Below are 24503 nucleotides of genomic sequence, written 5' to 3'. Positions count from 1 at the left end.
AATGAAATGAAATGAAATGAAATGAAATGAAATAAAATAAAATAAAATAAAATAAAATAAAATAAAATAAAATAAAATAAAATAAAATATCATGGTACAACAATATGCTTAGCACCCATAATACTGTGTTGAGTGAGTTATGCTCCCCTGAGAAGCAGTATGAAGTGAAGAGAGTTCCACATATAGTCTCTGTTGCAACTTTTCAGCTCTACTGTTGAAGCTTGAATGTGGCCATAGACAACACATAAATGAATGAGTGTGGCTGCGTGGCAATAAAATGTCATTCACAGACACTAATCTTTAATTTCAAGTATTTTTCACATGTCACAAAATACTATTCTCCTTCTGATTTTTTTTCCCCCAACCATTTAAAAATGTAAAACCATTCTCAGTTTGCAGGCCATATAAAAATAGGCAGTGGACCAGATCTGGCCCATAGGCCATAGCTTGTCAACCCGTGGTCTAGACCACCGTGTCTCTAAAAATTCCACAGATGTGTCAGTTTCTTGAATCATCTCCTATTATCTCTTACTTACACATTCAAAGTTCTAGCCCACTTTCTGATACCAGGCCCAATTGGCATGGTGTCATCAGGGTAATAGAACAGTGACCAGAATGTCCAGATAACCAAAGTCCATCCATCCACAATCTATATACTTTCAGCAAGGACCAGACTGTGAATTGAATGGGTTACCGTGAACAGCATCACTCCTGTATCCTTTGAGTGGCTGAGGGTGACCTCAATTGCTGCAGGATTCTCTGTTGGCATCAACTTACTATTTTTGCCTAAGGATAGGGATCAGGGAGGATTTTTAGGAATTTCCACTTAGCCTTTCCTACGATGAAGACTTAACTCCACAGAGAACCAACATGAGAGTTCTTCCAGCTGCTAAGAATACCACAGCCCTCTGACTTGGGCTAGGATGACATCTATTACCTGGCCTCTAAACATCCCTCTCTAATAAGGATTTTGATGCTATTTTGGGTCCCTTGGTGTCCATGTCAGCCTATCCATGGCCCTCAAAATACCCGAATATTCACTTTCCCCTGTATATAATGAATCTGGTTAAAGTCTATAGACTCCTTTCAGGAAGGATTGTTAATAGCCACTGTAACTACTTGCTATGGTGCTTCAAAGTCCTTCCTCAAGGGGGCATGGCCCTTCAATCAATGGATTCTGAGACTGAAAACTGCCTAAACTCTTGAAACTAGACAGGAGACCATGATTTTCCACTGTGGTACCGACTCAAGAGGAGGTTTTCTTGGATATATAAATCAAGCAATGCCTTCATTGCTTGCCCATATATCTCACTCCTAGGTGACCTGGCTTTGCCACAATTTCTAAGGGTCAAGTCCTCTTGGTTGTCACTGTTTCCCATTAGGATAATTGCATCTACCTGGCTTATTGTGGCAATTAACACAGCCAATTAATTCCACCGACCCCACCTTCACTCTGCTACTTTTGTGTTATCAGCTGGCTTCTGCTATTCCAGAATCCTATTATCCCCATTAAATCCAGGGAGACCACTTTCCTGGAAGATCTTCTGTCAGCTTTGGCCTGCAGAAACAAACAACACTGAGTTTGTCAAGGTGTTGGTGTCTCCCTTTTGAAGCATTTCTTTCTACTTTAGTGAAGAGTGTTCTCTGGGTTTTGCTGAGAACCACCGGCATCTGATAGTTCTCTGGTGTTGCACAGTAAGTCTGTTCTAACATACCCACCTTTCTGAGCCTTTCACCCCTTCCTCAGCCAAGGAACTTCCAGCATCTCTACCTCATTTACTACAATTATCATTTTTTCCAAACCTTATTTAAGAGGCATTCTGGCAGTGTATTAGGAGTGGCTCCAGGTATGCTTACCAGGCAAGCTGGGGGAAGAGAAAGCAAAAAGAAAGGGAAGCAAAAGAATAGGCCACATATCTTTTTTCCCACTGGTAAGTCCTCAAACCAAAAATCAGTTCTGAGCTAAGGGAAGGGAAACACTCTGACCTGGATGACAGTTTGAAGTTTTTGACTAGATAATACCTTCTAATACTTGAAAAGCCAAGCTGTTTCAATACTCAAGAGCAAATGGAAAGTGAATGGAGAGCCTTTGGATCTGCCCATGATATCACCAAGGGAGAGAGAGGGAAGGGAGAACCAGCAGAGTATTTCAAGGCAGAGGCAGAAGAAAAATAGAGCTGTTTCCTCATTGTACCCTATCAATCATAGATGGTTTAAATATCCAGTTGCACAAGTGTTGAAGTACAAAATGGTGTTGCTGCCTTTTAGTTTTCCGAGTTGTTTTTCCCATTTAGGAAATGGGTTACAATGAGCCATTATGCAATGTGAAACCACTAGAAATTCCATTTTTATAAACAGAGGGAACAAAATGAATAAGCTGTCCATGTCATCGTATGTAAACTGGTCTCAGAGACTGGCAAGTAGCAACATAGGTGCCATGCAAAAGTTTTAGCTATGTACTACGGAGCTCAATGAAGGAAACATTTCATCTATGGGTCAGTGGTTGCAGGGTCAAAAAGGAGATGATATTTAAAAGGAATTTGAACTACTGAGTATGATTTTGAAAGGTGTAGAGAAAGAAGTCCTTCCAAGTGCAGGAAACAACAGGGAGAGGCCTGGCAGAGTGATATTAGGGATGAGAACTTCAATTTAGATGAAACAGAGAACCTATGTACAGATGTAATAGAACAAAGATTGAAAAACACATTCCATTTGTATCTGGAGAGTCCTGGGTACCAGGGAGCGGGATTTATATTTCATAGGGAGGTATAGGAGTGATTGATTGTAATGCTAATGCTTTCCTTAGTATTTTCCAAATAATTTCTTGGACAGTATCTTCAAGTTGTTGTTTGAAAAACAACCCAAAGGTAGAGTAAGTGGGAGTAAGGCTCTGCTAAGGAGCCAGTGGGCAGGGACTTGCTGATGCAGAGCAGTGACTGGGGGTGGCTATACCATACTGTTCCATAGCAGTGACCTGGAGAACAGGCAGAGCTCTAGAGTTCTTGTCCTGCCTACCAGCCAGCAGTAGCTGAGGTGGAAGGAAGCAGGTGCCATTTCTGGGTTTGACAGCTTTCAGTAAATCCCCCTTTCCACTGCCCTCCTCCAGTCTTGTCCTGGTCTGAGTACAGGAAGTGGGTGGTGAACACTGTGTTGGACCCTATGAGCAAAGGACCTTTTTCCTCTAAAGTTGATTGCCTAGTCTTCAAGGTGAATATTGGAGCCCAGTGTCAGCGCACTGTATTTATATGAACAAGCTTATGCTTTCCCCTCGCTGGATCTTCAAAGGGAAGAGAGTTATTAGAACACTCCTAAGGTGCTAGACATGCACCAGTGGCTATCTCAGAGAGTTTGTGCAGGGAGGTAGTGCAACAACACACGTAAAATGGTTATCATTTCCTGGCACAGAGTTGACACAATATTAAGTTCCCTTTCTGTCACTTTTCTATGTCAGGGAGCAGCACAGAGTAAGTCATCTCTTATCTCCTTGAACCCCTGCCTCCCACCCAGGTAACTGAAAACATATTACATCCTTTATCAGTTATATTCCCCATTCCTGCAGACATTTTCCATAGGAGATGGTTTCAGAGTTGCCTCTTCCCAGCCACTTCTTCTGGACCTCTATGGGTTGATGTTGTCCCTCAATAACACAATACCTGGAAGACCACTCAGTTCTCCAGGTAAGGGCTGACCAGCGAAGGAGAAACAAAAGGGTTCCTGCACCTCGCCCTAGATACTAAAATTCTGTTTTTCCAGGTTAAGATTTCTTTAGGTTTTATTTTATTTTGTTTTGTTAAGCAGCAACAACTTGCTGTTGACTCATATTTAGCTTCCAGCCAACAGAAACTGGAGTCTTTTCTTTTTCCCCATGTGGTGCCATTAAGCCATCTCAACCCCACCCAGGTCTTGGACATTTGTTTGTTTTCATAGATCTGAATAAAGGACTTCTCATGTCTGTTAAATTCCATCTTGTTAGGTTCATTTTCTCCATTCTAGCTTCTAGCACATTAACTATCCTGTCCCAGCCCTATCCCATAAGAACCAGATACCAATCTTCTTTAAAATAGATTGAGTTTTAATGATATCCTTACTGAAATTTATTAAAAATTTTAAAAGGAGCAGCAGCCCCCCAAAAAAGGCAGCCCAAAGCTCTGGGACCTGCCACAAGAGGCCTCTTAACAGAGTGAAAGGAAATTCAGTAAGTGCCCCTCTTTGGATATGGTCATTCAACTGGACATGAATTCACCTAATTGATCTAGAATCCAGTTCCCATTGTTACACCCTTTCTAAAATAAATTATGAGGGGACTTGCCAAATGCCTTGCCCACGTAAACAATTTATGCTGTATTCACTCCATCTTCCAGGCTAGAAACTCTACCAAAAATGAAATGAATCTAGAGTGCAGTGGCTTCCTCTTTGTGAATACTACATTCACCACGACGTGGGGCATTGCCCTTCCATCCCTCTTCCCTACACAACAGTGGTCTCTAAAACATACTCCCTTTTTCACAAAGGCAGCACTGTGAGAAAGATCATGAAGAGCATGAGTCTGGGCTTGAATCCTGGCTCCTCCAATAGCTGGCTGTGTGAACTTGGGCAATTTGTCTCACCAATCTGTGCCTCAGGGTTTTCATCAGTAAAATGGGGATAAGAATAGAGGCCACTTCATCAGGTTGGTAGGAGAATTGAATAACTCAATATTTGTTTAAAGCATGTAGAACTATTTCTGGCCCATTCACAAGGAATATAAAAATTCTTGTTAAATAACTAAGTGAAAAAAATAATAAACCCAGTGTGCTGGTATACAGGTGTCAGAACAAAGCCTAAAACATCAAATCATGGACACCCCTCTAGCGGCCGAGTATAAATAGCAACAAAACACACCACAGCAAACATAAACTGTAGTTTTCTTAAAAATAACCCACAAGCCTTGTAACTGACCAGAGGTAGAGTCTCTGTTAACTTCTCAAAACTTTAGAGTCAAAAAAAAAATTATTAGGGGAATACATTACGTCTCCAGAACTTATGATTTCTTATTACTGTCTAGTAGTCATATGTGTATTTTGTATTAATGAGCATATGCTTTCCTCTTCCAAATCATTTTAAATACTCTAATTGGTACTAAATAATTGAATAGCACAACACTTTCTATTACTTTTACTTTTACCAGAAAAAAAGTCTATATAAAATCGGGATATCTCTTAAGTTCCTGTGCATTTTATACTCTACTTCAGATTGAGGAGAAATTCACATAACATTAAATTCACCATTTTAAGGTGAACCATTCAGTGGCATTTAGTACATTCACAATTTTATACAGCCCTCACCTACCTCCATCTAGTTCCAACACATTTTCATTACCCCAGAAACTCTGTGACCATTAAATAGCTAATTAAACTCCCCATTCTCCTCTCTCTCAGCACTGCCCTGACAATGACCAACCTGTCTTGTTTCTATCGATCTGCTTATTCTGGACATTTCAAATAAATGGAATCATTCAGTATGTAGCCTTTTGTGTCTGACTTCTTTCATTTAACATAATGTTTGTGAAGTACATTCATGCTGTAGCATGTATCAGCACTCCATTCCTTTTTATGGTTGAATAATATTCCATTATATAGGTGTTCCACCTTTGTTTATCGATTCATCCACTGATGGATATTTGGATTATGTCCACCTTTTAACTATTGTGAATAGTGCTGCTATAAACATCCAGCACATGTATTTGTTTGAATATTGATTTTCCATTCTCTTGAGCGTATACCTAAAAGTGAAATTGCCAGTGCATATGGTAATTCTAAGTTTAATTTTTTGAGTACCCACCAAACTGTTCTCCATAGTGGCCGCACCATTTTACATTCCCACCAGTATTGTAAGGAGTTCCAATGTCTCTATACCCTCACATGTTTTATTTTATTTTTTTTAATTAATTTTTTTTAATGAAATTTATTGTCAAATTGGTTTCCATACAACACCCAGTGCTCATCCCAAAAAATGCCCTCCTCAATACCCATCACCCACCTGCCCCTCCCTCCCACCCCCCATCAACCCTCAGTTTGTTCTCAGTTTTTAAGAGTCTTTTATGCTTTGGCTCTCTCCCACTCTAACCTCTTTTTTTTTTCTTCCCCTCCCCCATGGGTTTCTGTTAAGTTTCTCAGGATCCACATAAGACTGAAAACATATGGTATCTGTCTTTCTCTGTATGGGTTATTTCACTTAGCATCACACTCTCCAGTTCCATCCATGTTGCTACAAAAGGCCATATTTCATTCTTTCTAATTGCCACGTAGTACTCCATTGTGTATATAAACAACAATTTCTTTATTCATTCATCAATTGATGGACATTTAGGCTCTTTCCATAATTTGGCTATTGTTGAGAGTGCTGCTATAAACATTGGGGTACAAGTGCCCCTATGTATCAGCACTCCTGTATCCCTTGGGTAAATTCCTAGCAGTGCTGCTGCTGGGTCACAGGGTAGGTCTATTTTTAATTTTTTGAGGAACCTCCACACTGTTTTCCAGAGCGGTTGCACCAGTTTGCATTCCCACCAACAGTGCAAGCGGGTTCCCATTTCTCCACATCCTCTTCAGCATCTATAGTCTCCTGATTTGTTCATTTTGGCCACTCTGACTGGCATACCCTCACGTGTTTTAAAGTAGTCCCTCATCATCCTTTCTATTTCTGTAAAATCAGTAGTAATGTCTCCACTTTCATTTCTGATTTTAGTTTTTATGTCTCCTCCTTTTCTTCTTTGCCATATATCCTAAGGTTTTTCAGTTTTGTTGATTTTTTCAGAGAAACAACATGTGGTTTAATTGGTCCTCTTTATTGTTTTTATATCATCTATTTCATTTGTTTCTGCTCTAATCTTCATTTGTCCCTTCCTTTTGCTAGCTCTGGGTTAACTTTGCTTGTCTTTTTCCAAAGTATAAAGTTGGGTCATTGGTTTGAGATCTTTCTTCCTTTTTAATGTGTTCAGCTATAAACTTCCCTCTGAGCATTGCTGTCACTGCCTCCCATGGGTTTTAGTATGTTATGTCTTCACTTTCAAAGTATTTACTAATTTCCATTGCAATTTCTTTTTTTAAGTTTGCTTGTTTGTTTATTTATTTTGAGAGAGAGGAGAGAGACAGAGAGACAGAGAGGCAGCAAAAGCGGGAGAAAGAGAACCCCAAGCAGGCTCTACACTGTCAATGCAGAGCCTGATGTGGGGCTTGAACTCACAAACCACGAGATCATGACCTCAGCTGAAACCAAGAGGTGGCCACTTAACTGACTGAGCCACCCAGACACCCCTGTTGCAATTTCTTATTTGAGCCATTGGTTGTTTATGAGGGTGTTGTTTAATTTCCATATATTTGTGATTATATGCTACTTTAAATCACACTTCATAGTCAATGTTAAATTCTATATATTCTACCTTAAGGATCTTATTTGAATCCTTACTAAACCTCATTTTCTTGTATTTATCATACCATTTAGACAAATTGTTTTTGGATTCCGATTTCATCATTCAGTATACTTGGCCTAGAAGACTTTTATCAAATAAATGATAAAAATGTAGAACAGGATTAGTTAAGATATACCTGTCTTCATAATTAGTACATAATTATACATAAGTTAACAGTAGCAGTTCACTTTATTCTTTTTTTACCTTTTGAAAAAGTAAAACGTTAGGATTGAAGATCCCAGCCTACTTTCTTCAGACTATAAATCCTTAATATAATTTATATACTACAAATATAATTTAATACACTATAATCTTGCTGTGATGGTTCATTTTATGTATCAACTCAACTGGGCCACAGTGCCCAAATATTTGGTCAAACATTATTCTGGAGGTTTCTATGAAACTGTTTTTTGGATATTATTAGCATTTAAATTGGTGGACTTTGAGTAAAGCATATTACCCTTCACAAAGTGGGTGGGCCTCATCCAATCAGTTGATGGCCTTCTGGGAAAAGACTGACCTCCCCCTTGCCAGAAGGACTCAAACTATACCACTTCCCTGAGTCTCCAGCCTGATGGCCTACTCCATCGGATATTTGATTTACCAAGCCTCCACAATCGTGTAAGCCAACTCTTCAAAGGAAATCTCTCTTTATACACATACATGTTGTTGCTTCTGTTTCTTTGGAAGAGTGACTAATAAACTTGTTAGGTAGTATTATTCTGAAACTAAATAATTCCCTTTTGTCCTCTGATTTATACTTTGTTTCCAGAGTAAAACCTATCCAGAACTTAATTTCTCATGTTGGATTCCATCACACATTCATTGATTCATTCATTTGGCAAACATTTACTGAACATCTACAATGCACCAGGCACTGAACACAAGGCAGTGGACAAATAAGGAAATATATAGCATGTCAAATGGTGGTAAGTGTTATGGAAAGCAACAAAGGGCAGGATGCAGGGGGTGTTTACGAGGATACAGGACTGTTACCATACACCTTCTGTCTTCTTCTCTAGATCTGTTCCCTACCTTTCTCCACTCCATTATCTGTCATCAGAGGGTGATATGTATAGACTACACAATATACTCTTTTGTACTTCGGCATCCAGGTTGGTTTGGCTAGTTGGAGCGCGGCAAAGGATTACAGGAAAAGAAAAGAGTTGATTTTGGATATTTCTTCTTCTGGCTCCTTTCCTATCACATTACCATGTTTCGGCTATATCTTTCTACTGAAGCTTTTGCAGGTGGGATGTCCATCTCACTACACCTGTCTCTCTTAGGGTTCTAGTAAGCTGCCCTTGCCTGGTACGTTTCAACCTCGGGCACTTCTTTCCCCTAGGGGGCATTTAGTGATGTGTGGAGATCATCTTCATTGTCCCGATGGGGGGAATGCTACTGGCATCTAGTGGCCAGAAGACAGGGACGCTGTTATACATCCTTAAAATGTGCAGAACAGCCCTCCCCCAACCACATAAAATTATCTAGCCCCAAACGTTACTAGTGCTGAGGTTGAGAATCCCTGCCTTGCCCCCTTGGGCCTGGGAGTTGGTAAGTAATGGCTCCAGGCCGTTCCTGGCCCAGAGTTACTGTACCATCCCTTGCTGTTTCTCCAAAACCAAACCAACACCTGTGTAAACAGTTCCTTTTATTAAACTTTCCTCTAATTACACGTTTCCTTCTGGGACTGAAACTGATACAAGTTGTCAGTCAGATTCAGTGACTCCCACAGAAATAGGCCTAGAGAATCAAAAGAGAGGAATTTTTTGGGAAGAATTGATTGCATGGGTATTGGGATACCTGAGGGGCCAAACAATTCACATTAAAGAAACCTGGAAATCAACAATGGCTGGAAGCCACTAGCATTCCTAGGCTGGAGGAACAAAGGGTTGGACAAGAGAATGAAAGGAGAACATGTAGGCTCGTACCTAACAACGAAAGTCCCTTCTAAGTAAGATGACATTTCAGTAAGAACTTGAACGAATGAATAGGCAAACCATGTAGATATTTGGAATAAGAATTTTCTGGGTTGCAGGGAAAAGTGCAAAGGTCCTAGGAAGTAGCATGCTTAGTGTATTAAGAGGAAAGTATTGCTAATGATCCCACAGCAGAAAGAATGAGTGGGAAAGTGGTGGGAGGTAAGATCAGAGGTTAAGACAGGCAGCAGACAATATGGGACTTTATGTGCCATACTGTGGACTTGGGTTCTGGCTCTGAGATGAAGTCATTGACAAGTTTTGAGCAGAGGAGTAACACAACGTGATTATGGTTTAGAAGGATCCTTGTGACTGCTGTGAGGAAAACAGACTTTTTAAAAAATTTTTTTTATTATTATGTTTATTTTTTGACAGAGAGAGAAACAGAGCATGAGTGGGGGAGGGGCAGAGAGAGAGGGAGACACAGATTCCAAAGCAGACTCCAGGCTCTGAGCTGTCAGCACAAAGCCCAACGCGGGGCTCAAACCCATGAGTGTGAGATCATGACCTGACTTGAAGTCGGACGCTCAACAGACTGAGCCACCCAGGTGCCCCAGGAAAATAGACTTTAATGGAGCAAGAGATGAAGAGAGAGAAAGAGAGCAGTTGGGAAATTATCTCAATAATCTAGGGAAGGCAGCTTGAGTGAGGGCCCAAGGGGTAGATGAGAAGAGGTAGGTTTTTGCACATATGTTGAGGGTAAACCCAACAGATTTGGTTGGGTGATACATAAGTGTGAAAGAGTCAAAAATGGCTTCAACTTGAGAAGTGCAGTTTGGAGAGAAAATCAGGAGCTCACTTGTGGACACATTAAGTTTGAGATGGAGACTAGATATCCATTCAGAGCTGTGGGGGAGGGCCATTGGATATATGATTCTGGAATTTGGGGGATGTTTAGATGAGAGATATAAATATGGGAGTCATTGGCATAGAAGGAGCATTTGTCTTAGTTTGGGTTCCCCTAGAAGCAGACCCTGACAAGAATTTGAGTGCAAGCAGTGTGTTTGGGAGGAAGGTCCAGGAATTACCAGTAGAGAAGTGAAAGCAAAGAGGAAGGAAGTGAAAGGTACACAATGAAGTAAGTTATCCCTTTCAGCAACTTAACTCTATTCCCATTGTGGAATTCTAGGAAAGACTGTAGAATAGGCCTCAAAGGCATCCTGAGGGATCAGAAAGCTAGGTTTATTACCTACCAAATTGCCTTCCATCTTTGGTTGAGGGCTTGCTCTTGGGGACATTTACTCTCTAGGACTTCCAGGTTTCTCCATAGGAGAGTCCAGTACTGCCTGGGCCAATAAAAGCCCCCTTGATAGAACATCAGAAGTGAGGATCCAAGTAAGCAGTGCTCTGTGTGCACGGGTCTTAAAGAACATAGGTGGGGGTTCCAGTCATGAGATGGTCCAGCGTCACCCCCAGAGTGAGTGAGGTTAGAGAGAGAAGATGTCTGGTCTTCTATAAGCTCTATAAGCATTCCATCATTTAGAGATCTATAAGCTCTCTGGCTGGTCTTCTATAAGCTCTATAAGCATTCCATCATTTAGAGATCAAGGAAATAAGAAGGAACCAGCAAAGGAGACTGAGGAGAGGCCAATGAAAAAGAGAGAATGGAGTCCTAGAAGCCAAGTTCAGAAAGTGCTCCTAAAGGTTGGAAGAGATTAGCTACCAAATGCTGCAGAACGTTCAAGTAAGGTGAGGATTGAGGATTGACCATTGGATTTAGCAATTTGGAGGTCACTGGTGACCTTGAGAAGATCCAAGGAGCAGTGGTTCAAGACAGGGAGTGAGTTCAACAGAAAAAAGAAATCAGAGACAGTCTGTAGAGACAACTTTTTCAAATAGTTTTGTTGTAGAGAAATTGTATGCTAGCTGGAAGGAGATGTGGGGGTCAAAAGAGATGTGTGTGTGTGTGTGTGCGCACACACACATGTATGTTTAAGATGGGAAGTGTTGCAGCATGTTTGTGTGTTGATAAGAGTAATCCAGGCAAAAGGGAAAAACTGATAATGCAGGAAAGAGAGGAAAAGTCACAGAAGTGATATTCTTGGCACACAAGAGAGAACGGGGTCTGTACACAGCTAGACAGAACTGCCTTAGGAGCACAGATATGTATCAGTAGTGACAGAGGGAAGGCAGAGGGTAGCTGTGGAGGTGGTGGAGTGTGTGGAAATGCTCTTCTGAATTGCAGTATTTTTCACAGAAGCAAGGAAGTCAGCTAACATTTGAGGGTGGAGGAGGAATTGTTGAAGGGTTGGGGAGAGAGAAGAGGTATGAAATAGTCGTTCAGGATTGGGAATAGTGGAGAGAAATAGAGAAGGATGGCCAAGAAGCAACTGGCCTTAGTGATCATGACTTTGAAGTGAGTGCAGTCAGCGTGGTTGAGTCTGTCTCCAGCCATGTTCAGCTGCTTAGGTGTGGCCATGGGGTGAGACAACCAGGCTGACTGCTCTCACTTTAAATTAGACTTGACCAAAGGTTGGGTGTGCTTTGTTTACAATGCCCAGCATTTCATTTCGCTCCAGAAATGAGGTTTCTTGGGGAAATCATCCTAAATTCTCAGATTCTAGAGAATACGTTTATAAGCAAAGGGAGAAAAAAGAGATTTGTGGGAAGATCAAAGCAGAACTTGCTTTATTGAACACATTTTGAAAGCGTTGCTCTGCCAAAACCGATCTGGGACTCAGCAGGAAACAATAGGTCAACCCCTTTACCTTCGACAAATGTAGTGAGCTGGATTTCCTCTCTGAGTTTCTTGACTCTGGTGAACTCTATAGCCACTGATTAAGGAACTGGAACCCAACATGCCATTTAACTGTTAGAGTTCTAAATAATTTATTCCAGTTTACAAGAGGCTGAGTGTACTACAACCACAGGGAATGTAAAAAGCAAGAAAGGTGTTTTTGAAGTTGCCCCACCTTCCTCTAGTAAAATTGTCTTACTACTTTTGCAGATAGAGCTCACATCTTTGATGAGCCTCTGGTCAAAGATTCCAGTAAGAAAACTCTTGAGACAGGGAGCTGTATACTTTGGACTTTCATTTTACCCCCGGCCAAAGAGAATTAACATACTGAGTCTTTGTGTCCCAGTAGCTAGTTTCTGAACAAGGTCAAACAGCCCATTTATGAGTGCTCAGAAGACATCCATAGCATTAAGCCACCAGATAAAGGCAATGAAAGGGCAGGCACAGTGGTTGAATATTGTGCCCCCAAAAGATATGCCCAAGTCCTAACTCCTGGAAACTGTGACTGTGACCTTGTTTGAAAACAGGATCTTTGCAGACATAATTAAGTTAAGGATCTTGGGATGAGATCATCCTGGATTTAGGGTGGGCCACAAATCTAACGCCTGGCATCCTTACAAGAGAGGGGATGAGACACATAGAGATGCCAAGAAGGGCAATGTGAAGATGGAGAAAGAGACGCATGGCGTCCATGAGAGGCAAGGAAGTGATGGGACGGGCACATAACAGTCTCCCTCCGCTTCTCCCGAAGGAACCAGCCCTGCTGACCCCTTGATTTCAGACTTCTGGCCCTACTGAACAGAAAGAGGATAAATTTCTGTTGTTCAGGTTTGTGGTGACTTGTTATGGCAGCTGTACAAAACTGATGCAGGGAATGAACTCACATTTTAATAAAATGAAAAGTGCATAGTCAGGAAAATGGTACTGAATGAAACGTTCTTGGGACTAGGGAAAGAGGCTGGGACCACTTGCATTTCTTAAAACCTTGGGGTGTTTCCCTTAGTTTCCCTCTAGAAGAACATAGCTAGCTAGCTTCTCCTCCTGAAAAATCATGCCTCCTGACAGTCTGGAAAACATGCCCGTGAGTCCATCGCTTCATTTCCATGAAGGTGTTTGCAAGTATCCGGCTCCCCCAACAAGTCCTACCCTCATGACTTCATCAGCCTGATTCTGCAGTCCTGAAATTTCTGCTTGTAACAGGTCCGAGCTGAGAAGTCTGTACTTTAGAGAACAGCCTCCCAGACACCTGTCTCCCCCTGGATTCTTGTCTCATCTGGAGTGAAAAGAAGTAACAGCTAGCACCACACTTTGATGTGCTTTTTTTTCATTCTGATCTCTACTTTAATGCCCACACTCCACTTAGGGAACTCTTGCCTCTCCTTCAAGACTTGCCCAAATGCCTTCTGCTCTGTGATGGTCTCCTTGGAACCGTGGAATCAATTATGTTTTCTTCTACATTCCCACAGAACTTGAGCACCTCTGTTAAAGGGCATAATTAAATTTTATTACAGCCTATTTTTTACCTATCTGTCTTACCTGAAACACTCCAGAGGAAGTGTTATTCATGTCTGAATCACCAGCAGCTGGTCTAGCTCAATAAATACTTTTTGTATAAATTAAGGAAAGCAGTATCTTAGAAAAGTCCACAATAACCAAATTCAAAGGTTCTCAAAAATATACAACTGCTGTTAATTAACTTCATTTATTTTGGATTTCAAGCCATTAGCACTTGGCAAAGAAACAAAGCAACATAGAAATTAGTATGTCCTATATGAGTAAAGAGTTCAGTGCAGAAGTTTGCAGGTAAGTGTTGACTGCTTTGCCATTAGCAAGAGGGAAACTTCTTTCCCGGAGATAAAAAGGGCAATGTTACCCCCAGGATGGCAACAGTCTTCAACACATGGGAGATAAGTTCTTCCTATTTTGGATGAAAGTTTAGCAAAAGCTTTCTAGAATTAACCACTGAAGAAGCACAATGAACCACATTTCCTTCATCTGGTCACTGCAGAAAGCTGAAGTGTTCATAGCAGATGGTGTTCAGTGTGATGTTATCATACCACGGCTTATCCAAATGTCTCCTTTCATCATGTTTTGTTTGGAGTTATACCTGGAGTTTTATGTATTTGAAAATATTCAAAATGAATCCTCAGTTGTTGAAGAAACATGGATTGTGCTCTAAGCTTATATGTGAACATGTTCTGTAGAAAAGATGAAAATATCCAAGTGAACAGAGGCACAGAGCATAAATTTAAGAGGAGGGTTTGAGTAGGTAAGTATGTATGTTCTCATGGGAACACACAGCTGCTGCCAACAAAAACCATGGGAAAAGGCCGCAGACTCTTTCTATGATTCAGGCTAAAATCAAATTTGTAAAGGAGTCAAAATACCCATGAATCATCTCCTCTTTCAACCACCATGATCATTACTATCTCCAAGTCAAAAGCGGGCCAAGAGTTACAATGAAAACCAGCCTGTTGTGACAACTGGAGATGTTTGTACTAAGTAATCTCCCTGCCAAGGAATTCTGGCAGCTTCTAACATCCCCCAAATACCCTTTAAGTTCCTTTGCTTATTAAGACCCCCATAATCTGGTACTATAATTGCTATCTCATCTAATTTGTGACCACTTCCCCATTTTGGTCAAGGTGGTCTTTTCACTACCCAGTACACTTTCATGTTCATTCATGCCAAAACTTGACTCACTCTTTGTCCCCCAGTTCATGTTCCTTCTTCTTCAGGTATTCAAACCAATTTGTTCTTAAATTCCAGTCCCAGTACCATCTGATCGGTGGGGTCTGTCATGACTGCCAACCATATTTGCATTACCCTGCTCTTAATTCCCATACTGACACTTCAGAGCTAGAATCACAAGCTAATGTTTCCTTCTTTTTGTTTGTTTATTAGAGAGAGAGAGAGTGCAAGTCAGGGAGGGAGAGAGAGGGAGGGAGGGAGGGAGAGAGAGAGAGAGAGAGAGAGAGAGAGAGAGAGAGAGAGAGAATCCCAAACAGGCTCTGCACACAGTGAAGCCCCAATGTGGGGCTCGAACTCACAAACCATGAGATCATGACCTGCACCGAAGTTGAATGCTTAACTGACTGAGCCATCCAGGTGCCCCCCAAGCTAATGTTTCTTTTGAAATCAGTCTATCATCTATGGACACTCATTGGATTCACACACTGCTAGGAGCATAATGGAGATTTCTGGTTGACCTTCTAGCTATTGTCTTTGCTGCTCACCATTGTAAACATGTCTTTCCTTCCCAAAGATGACCAAGATAAGTAAGGGCTCTTGTTCCTTTTTAATCCTATGCAAGGGAAACATCTCTCCCCCTTCTCAGGCAAAAAAGAATCAGTTCGTACTAAACTGGTGAAAGCTATTGGAATCTTGACTTTTAACCCCTTCCAAATTGCATAAACCTCAGCTAAACTACAAATCAGTTACTAGTTGAGAAAACCCTATGCAGATAAAGGAATACTGGTTTGGGGTACCACTTGGAATAAGTGGTCTGGATCCCAGATTTTGGATATCCAGACTGTGGAGTCACTAATAGGCATATTCCACAGTCAGGATTCAGAATGAGAGTAATTCTTTTGGAATCTGAATCTTGCGGGGAAAAATAAATGAACAGGGCTAGATTCAGGTCTCAGAGTCTGGCAATCACAGTTTAGTCACGAACAGATAATGGAATCTCTGTAACATTTGCTTAACATCTAAAAACCTCAAAATGCCTCCATTTCTAGGGCAATGTCATCTTTGTATCAAGAAACCATTTCTGGGCATGGAGACATTTAGCCTGGTATTTTATTTTATTTTATTTTAGCCTGGTATTTTAAAAAGTCACACTAGTTCATCTGTGCTGAATGAGAGGAAAACTGAAAGAAATTTTTTTTCCACGTCTTTAACTGAACAAACTGTAGCTGCCCTTGAATGACCTTTCTGTAGCTTACTCACTGCGTAAGTCACTGTCAAAAATGTTTACACCTTTCCCCTCCATGAAAGGGACATCCTTCTCCCACTCCTTTACTTTGGTTTGGCCATGTGACCTGCAGCTGTGTAAGATTAAATGACTGTTATTCTACTGAGTTTGGGGGAAAGTTTGTTACACAGAGTTCTTGTGGTAACAGCTAACTGATGTACATACCATTACCTTCATAGGTAGGTAGTTTCCGAAGTTTCCAGATTTTCCGAAGTTCTGTTTCAGCTCCCAGAAAATGCCATTCGTGACCCTGAAAGATTCAAATATAATATTTTCCTATGGGCTTCTAGATCAAATGGCGTACTTGCTTCAGACACATGCTTCTATTTTTTTTTTTTTTTTCAATTTCCGACATCGTGTTTCCTGCGGAATATTGCAAGTAGTCACAGGGAAATGTGATGTCTCTATGTGCACAGGTTACTTGATTCCAGGCCCAGAGGGATCTGGTTGTGATCCCTAAATCTGTCACTATGTCATGGACCGCTGAAAAGTTGAAGGTAGGAGGCTACATCAGCCAGGGGCTCAACAAGAAACAGAGGGCACACTCAGTTTTGTTGTGTAGAGGCTTTTTATTTAAGGAACTATTTATAGAGATACCGGTAGGATTACAGGAACCCGCGCGGGAGGAACAAGAGACTAAGGACAGCGGAGATCATTTGTAATCCCCAGCCTGAACAGCAGGGGGAGACAACCCTATTACCAAGACCCTGGTTGAGAGCTAAAGTCAGAGAGGGACTTCCCCATGGTAGCTGTGGTTTGGTGATAAGGCCATAGACCTCAGGGAAGCAGAGTGTTTGGGAGGGAATAAATGCCCTGGCATCTCTCTCCATCCACATTCTGACCTCCTGCTGGTGCCTCCTACTTGCTAGAGGGTGACATAGCCCATAGAGGTCAGCTTCCCAGGGCAAAGAACACAGAAGAGGAAAACAGAACAGATCTGGGGAGAACCAAAGAATAATCAGAATACAGGATACCTCAGAGATATCGCGGACTCAATTCCAGACCACCACAATAAAGTGAATATTGCAATATAGTGAGTCCAATGAAGTTTTTGGTTTCCTAGTACATATAAAAGTTATGTTTAAACTATAGTCTAGTAAGTGTGCAATAGCACGATGTACATACCTTAATTAAAAATTCTTTATTGCTAAAAAGTGCTAACCATCATCTGAGCTTTAAGTGAGTTGCAACCATCTTTTTGCTGGTGGAGGGGCTTGCCTCAATGGTGATGGCTGCTGACTGATCAGGGTGGTGGTTGCTGGAGACTGCGGTGGCTGTGGCAATTTCTTAAAATAACACAACAATACATACACCGTATTGATTGATTGATTTCCTTTTTTGCAAATGATTTCTCTGTAGCATGTGGTGCTGTTTGATAACATTTTACCTACAGTAGAACTTTCAAAATTGGAGTCAATCCTCTGAAACTCTGCCACTGCTTTATCAACTCAGTTTATGTCATATTCTAAATCCTTTCAAAAAACTTCGCAGCATCTTCACCAGGAGTAAATTCCATCTCAAGAAACCATTTCCTTTGCTCATTCATGAGAAGCAACTCCTTGTCTGCTAAAGTTTTCTCATGAGATTGCAGCAATTCAAATATAATAATAATGAAAACATTTGAAAAATATTGCAAAGAATTATCAAAATGTGAGGCAGAGACCCAAAATGAGCAAACATGGGGAAAATGGTGCCAATAAACTTGCTTGACTCAAGGTTGCCACAAACCTTCAATTTGTAAAAAATACAGTACCTGCGAAGCACAATAAAACAAAGTATGACTGTAGATGTTCATTAACGCTTGACCCAGTTCCCTCAGGAAAAAAAAAAAACATGGCAGGAAGGGAGGCCAAAAATGGTGTTATGATTAGGGAAAGTGCATGGTCTTTCATTGTTAATTGATTAGCAAAAAGATGGAGATTTAGATAACCTGTAATTGGACCAGTAGGTTGCTTTGCATTGCACCTATGTTGCCTTCAAGAATTTCTCTAAAAGCATCATGACATAAGCCAGTGGCACTAGAAGGCATCAGTGAAATTAACACTAAAGTATCTGGAAGATAATATTTTGAGGAGGGCAATGAAACTAAGGCTCAGACCTGAATTTATGGATTTGGAATTGTGATTTAAGAAGAGATATGTTAATGGATAATGAGGCAAAACCTATCTTGGTGCCAGAAGATTTCTAGCATCTGAGCCACGAAACCCTAATGCTATTTCAATTTTGTGATATTCTTCAGATTCTTGACCTATAAAAATATTATGTGGAGATATTTACCAAACTTAACTCATGACACATCCATAAACCCAAACTTTCCAAAATATTTTAGGTGAGGGTGTGGAGGGCAAGGGATACTGAGGACTCCTGGGTCCATATACACGCATGCCTATACATACACCAGCATCAGCTGTCTTTCTTCAGCAAAATTACATTTCCTTTCCATTTTTGGAAATAAAAATATGCTCAAGTGAGTAAAACTAAAATATCAATATGTTGAGGGTACCTTTTATTACACACAGAAATATCTTAATATGCTGGGAAACAGTATTATACATTATACCAATTTGAGAAATCAATTACCTGACTATTCATCTGAACTCAAATATGTGAGACACACTTCCATGGTTTTGAGATCATTCCTTAAGCTGGATCTTTATCTCAGGAGAATTCTCGAACAGTAATATTTCAGGGATAATGCTAGGTAAACTGAGAGGAAATGAATTCTAGGTCCTTAGGAATGCTGGATGTGAACCAGCTGAAGCATCGTAAGATTTACTACCAACATCTTCATCCTAATATTTTATTAGTGCGTTTGCTTGATTTAAAGCTAGCCTAGATCGGGTTTCTCCAGAACAGACCCTGACTAGGACCAAGGCTACAAGTTTATTTGGGAGGTGATCTCAGGGAACATTGGGCTGGGGAAGGGGCAGTGAGCCAGGAGATGAATCTATGAGTATGCTACAGCTGTGGGAAACTTGGGCTCATTCCAAACGTGTTCCTCTAGGAGGTGGTGTAGAGCATACCTGGTCATTGTTGCACTCCAAGGATGAAAAACGTGGAGGACTTAGCCACCGAACCCCCACCTGTCATTAGTTTGAGGCTGTTCCCATGGATGTTAATGTGCTGGCACTTCCTGCCCGCCTGGCACCCAGAATGCTCCTGTGGTCAAAGAAAGCTCTCAGCCTAAGGGGTGCAGGTATTGGCAATAGAAAGCTTATCGGCATGTATAGGAATGTTGGGTTACAAGGGGATAAAAATGGTGTGCCAAAAGTACCTACTCAGAGGCATAACCAGTTATAAACACAAGACTAAATCTTTCTCTCAGTGGGAGGAAACCAAAAGGCCAGCAACCGAGGGCGGCAAGATCTGGAAAGCATACTCTCCTCCCACACAGGATCCTTGCAAGCTTCTCCTCAACCCCCAGTCAGTCACTGGAGGTCAGACTAAGGGAGGCCTGAGAACATTTTTTGCTTATCTTCTTGGAAGACATTGGGAACAGGTCAGGGAAGAAGCTATACAGAACACAGCAGGAGAATGCCATGCTTTTCTAATCAATGGTAGAGTCCATATTCCAAAGAAATAGTATTTCTCATGCTGTAAATTGTAATCATCCTATTTCTCTACAGGCTTGAAAGCCACAGGATTATCTCTTCAAAGGGAAATATTGAAGCTGAGGTGCTTATTGTTCTTCAATAAAATTTCCACATAGTACTTTCCTTTTAGGTTTTATGGTATCTTACGTCCCAGCCTTACAAGCTTCTTGTACCCCTTAACATCAAATTGAATGAGCAACTATGACTTGGGCTGTTGGTATTTCCTAAATTGGGAATTGGAGGAGGGTTGAGGAAAGGGGAGTTTCCCCTGCCCTAAGCTTTCAGTGCCCTTTGAAAAGACAGTGGTTGATGCTGAGTCTAGAAAACTGGTTCTTATGTAGCTTTTAGGCTTATTTCCTCATCTCCTAACTTTATGGGAGGAAGAATTTCTTTCAATAAAGTAAGGACTAGATAAGGAGTAAGTAGTTAATCAGAAAAGCGTGGTAGTAAATGTTCTGGGCAAGGGAACCACGTGTGAAAAACATATTAAGCCAAAGGGTGCGCTCATGAAAACATGTTCAATATCTAGCCATTAGAGAAATGCAAATTAACACTAAATGGAGGTACTACTTCACACCCACTAGAATGGCTAAAATTTAAGACTGACAAATACCAAGTGTTGATGGGGATGTAAAACAATTAGAACTCATACATACTGCTGGTGGGAGTGTAAAAGTGTGGTAAAGGGCGTGGTAGTTTCTTATAAAGTTAAACATATACTTACCTTATGATCAGCAATTGTAGATCCAGGTCATTGCCCAAGATAAGTGAAACTATATGTTCACAAAAGGAGTTGTATAAAGAGTGTTCATAGCAGTTTAATTCACAGTAGCCAAGAACTGAAAACAACCCAAAGGTCCATCAACAAGACAATGAGTAAGCAAGCTGTGGTATATTACCACTCAGAAATAAAAAGCATGAATTAGTAATGTTCTGATACCTGCAACACCATGACTGAATCTCACAAACCTGATGCTGAGAAAAGCAGCCAGACACAGAGGGTATATAATTAATGTTTCCACTTACATGAAGTTCTAGAATAGGCAAAACTCATCTAAAGTGGAAAAAAAAATCAGTGGTGGCTTTTGGGGGACTTGGGGGATCAGCTGGGAAGGGCAGAGGACTTTCTCACAAGATGGAATGCTGGTAAGATTGTAGGTACACAAGTGTAACTAGTTATTAAAATTGTTCAATTAAGATCTGTGCATTTCAATGTATGTAAATTTTACCTTAAAAACTCTAAAAATAATGATAATTAAATAGGCTGGGGAGTGGGTGGAATAGATAAAACAAGAGTGGTAGAATATTCACAGTTAAGTTAAGTGGGGCTCATTATACTATTCTGTTTATCTATGAAATCTTCCACACACACATGTAAAAAAAAAAAAACAATAAACAAGCATCATCAAAAGGCTTTAAGGGAACTGAAAATAGTTGAGAATGATTGAAGTGGAGAGTGTCTTTTCCACTCTTTCATCTCGTAGGAATCTTACCAGACTGTGCTGGACTGAAGATACCAAATCTCTTAGTCACATCTCACTTTACAGCACGGATGGTTACAATGACGAGCTAACATAAACAAGTAACTGTGGCAAAAACAGATATTTATATCTCGTGTATAAACATAGCTTACCAAATATTGTTCCTTGAGGTACCTTGCAGCAATTGGAACAAGAACTTAAACATGAGCCATTTGGCTACCATGCAATATGGACATGTTTACTGGTACAGGCTCAGACCAGTATAATTCCCTTTCTTAACCTGGTAGAGCTCCTGAAGTTGCAGTAACTAAACTATACCACACCCAGTCAACAACTGATTTTTAAAAAGCCATAAATGTCTTATAAATCAAAAGTCATGTCTGAAAATATATAAGAAATACACTCAATAAATCATCACCTCTCATCACTTCCTGCTTTAAAGCAGATTGATGCCAATGCTGTGAATGTTTCATACGAGTTTACATTAAAATTCCTTCCTCTTAATGTAATGCAGTTTGTGTGTGTGTGTGTGAGTGTGTGTGTTTGTGTATGTGTGAGAGAGAGAGAGAGAGAGAAATCACAGGTCTGTGTAGACTTGTTAGAGTGAGTTACAGATTTCCTTTTTAGGAAAAACTTAAAGCTCCCTTTAATTTTGCAGATGAGGGAACTGAAACCAGGAGAAGTGAGATCGCTGTCCAAGATAACAAGAGTAAGAACGTCACTCAGATCTTATTTCTTCAAGTTGAGATGGATCATTCTGCAACGTGCATAAATATGAAATCCTTTCCATTAGCTGTATCCACATTGAATAACTCAAGAGAACTTTATCTTGGCAGTTTACAGAACACTACACAAATTCAGAATTGTTCAAAATGTTTCCAGTGCATTAGTAGAAATACACTTTTGAGCCATGGAGATTACTATACTGGAACATGGTGACTCCTTCAAAAGACCTTGGAAAATACCGCCAATTTGCCATTTGCATATGCTTGCTGACCCAGCATTAGAGTAGATAATTGAACTACTCAAGATCTTTTCCTCTCTTTATTTTTTTCTGCTTGTCCACATTTTTACTTGGGTGATATCACACACTACACCAGTTTTTTTAAGTAGTGTGTTATAGTCCCTTAGTGAGTTATGAGATCAACTTAATGGTACACAATTAGCATTTTTTAAAAAAAGAAACTAATTAGATTAGAAAATAGTGTACAATATACATACTTAGGGCAAGGATTATTTTGTAAATTTTTTGTTTCATATACCTATGTGTGGACACTGGGTGACAATATAAAACATTTATTATTATAGATCACAATTAAAAGCACTTGAGAGCCATCAGCTCTCAAAACTTAAAATTCCCACAAGCAATGTTCGAGGGTCTCCTAAGGACTTTAATGCTATAACTCTTGATTACTCCTCTCTCAACTCACTTGTTTGTGTTGCCTACTATTTTAACTCTCACTCTTAGAACCACACGAATGAGGCATTATTATCATCATCAATATTATGCAATTTCTGAATTTACCTATATGTTTGTTAATTTCTTTGCACCTGTCAACTTTATCGTGGTGAAATTCACATCACATAAAATTCCGTTTTAACCACTGTAATGTGTATAGTTCAGATGTACATTTAGTACATCACCTCTATCTGGTTCCAGAGCATTTTTATTATCCCAAAAGGAAAACTCTACAGCTGTTAAGCAGTCACTTCCCATTCCTCCCTCTCCTCAGACACTGGCGACCAGTAATCTGCTGTCTCTATGGATCTGCCTATTCTGAATATTTCAAACAGAGTCATACAGTATGTGACCTTCTGTGTCTGGCTTCTTTCACTCAGCATAATGTGGTTATTGTGAATAGTGCTGCTATGAACATTTGTGTACAAGTATCTGTTTTCAATTTGGGGGGGGTGGTATATAACTAGAGGTGGGTTTGCTAGTTCATATGATAATTCTATGTTTAACTTTTTGAGGAACCATCAAAGTTTTTTCCATGGCAGCTGCACCATCTAAAATTCCCGCAAGCAATGTACAAGGGTTCTAATTTCTCCACATCCTCCCCAACACTTGTTGTTTTCCATTTAAAAAACTATAGCCATTCTACTGAGCATGAAGTGGGTATCTCATTGCAGTCTTGATGTGAATTTCTCTAATGACTAATGATGTTGGACATCTTTTTGTGTGTTTGTTGGCCATTTGTGTATCTTCTTTGGAAAAATGTCTATTCAAGTGTTTGCCCCACTTTTCAACTGGGTTGTTTGTCTTTTTGTTGTTAAGTTATACAAGTTCTTTATAACTTCTGGATGCTAGACACATGATTTTTATGATTTACAAATAGCTCCCATTCTGTAGGTTCATTTTTGATAATGTCCTTTGATACACAAAATTTTTAATTTTGAAGTCCAATTTTTGTTGTTGTTGTTGTTTCTTGTGCTCTTGGTGCCCTAAGAAACCATTGCTAAATCCAAGATAATGGAGATTTACCCCTATGTTTTCTTCCAAGGGTATTGTGGTTTCAGGTCTTTGATCCAATTTGAGCTAATTTTTTGTAGACTTCGTTCTTTTGCATGTGGGTATCCTGGAACTTGTTTTTAGAATCATCTTTCTTCTTTTTAAAGTACATTCTTTACAAATTCCTTTACAGAAGGTTTCTTGGTTGTAAATGCAATCTCTATTTATCTGAAAGTGTCTTTTATTGCCTTTGTCCTATAAAAATAGTTTTGCTAAATCCACAAATCTAGGTTGACAGTTATCTTCTTTTCAGAACTTTGAAGATATTATTCCACTCTGTTCTGGTTTCCATTGTTGCCGCTCAGATATTGATATCTACTTATCCTCCTTTGTAAATTATCTACCTTTTTCCTCTGCCTGCTTTTAAGATCTTCTATTTGTCTTTGATATTCTTTGGTTTTCCTAACATATATCTGGGTGTGGCTTTCTTTTTATTTCTCTATTTTGGACTCTTGTTTCCCGTTATCTCTGGATTCATGCCCTTTTGTCAGTTTTGGGAGAATTTCAGCCTTTATATTTTCAAATATTGCCTCTTCTCTATTTTCTCCTTCTGGAACTCCAATTAGATGTGTTATACATATTCATTATATCCTCCATGTAGCTTAATCTCTCTTCCATATTTACTGCCTTGTCTCTATGTATTATAGTCTGAGTATTTCCTTCAGATTTAACTCTCTTCAGCTGCATATATTCTGCTGTGTAATTCATCCACTAAGACATTAATTATAATAATTATATTTTATTTATAAATGTCCTAAGTGGTTTTTTTCAAACA

General features: G+C 40.0%; 1 protein-coding gene across 1 annotated transcript in view; it reads right to left on the bottom strand.

Moving 5' to 3' along the window:
- LOC106975709 (uncharacterized) overlaps window positions 1-24503 on the bottom strand; it is a 53542-nt gene that overhangs the window by 5439 nt on the left and 23600 nt on the right. Inside the window, exon 4 of the mRNA XM_053217787.1 lies at window positions 16314-16392. Coding sequence (XP_053073762.1) covers window positions 16314-16392 — 79 coding nt within the window. The remainder of the gene's footprint in view (window positions 1-16313; window positions 16393-24503) is intronic.

The sequence above is a fragment of the Acinonyx jubatus genome, chromosome A2, assembly GCF_027475565.1.
Source record: "Acinonyx jubatus isolate Ajub_Pintada_27869175 chromosome A2, VMU_Ajub_asm_v1.0, whole genome shotgun sequence".
NCBI lineage: Eukaryota > Metazoa > Chordata > Mammalia > Carnivora > Felidae > Acinonyx > Acinonyx jubatus.
This window is presented reverse-complemented; position numbering and strand designations above follow the sequence as displayed.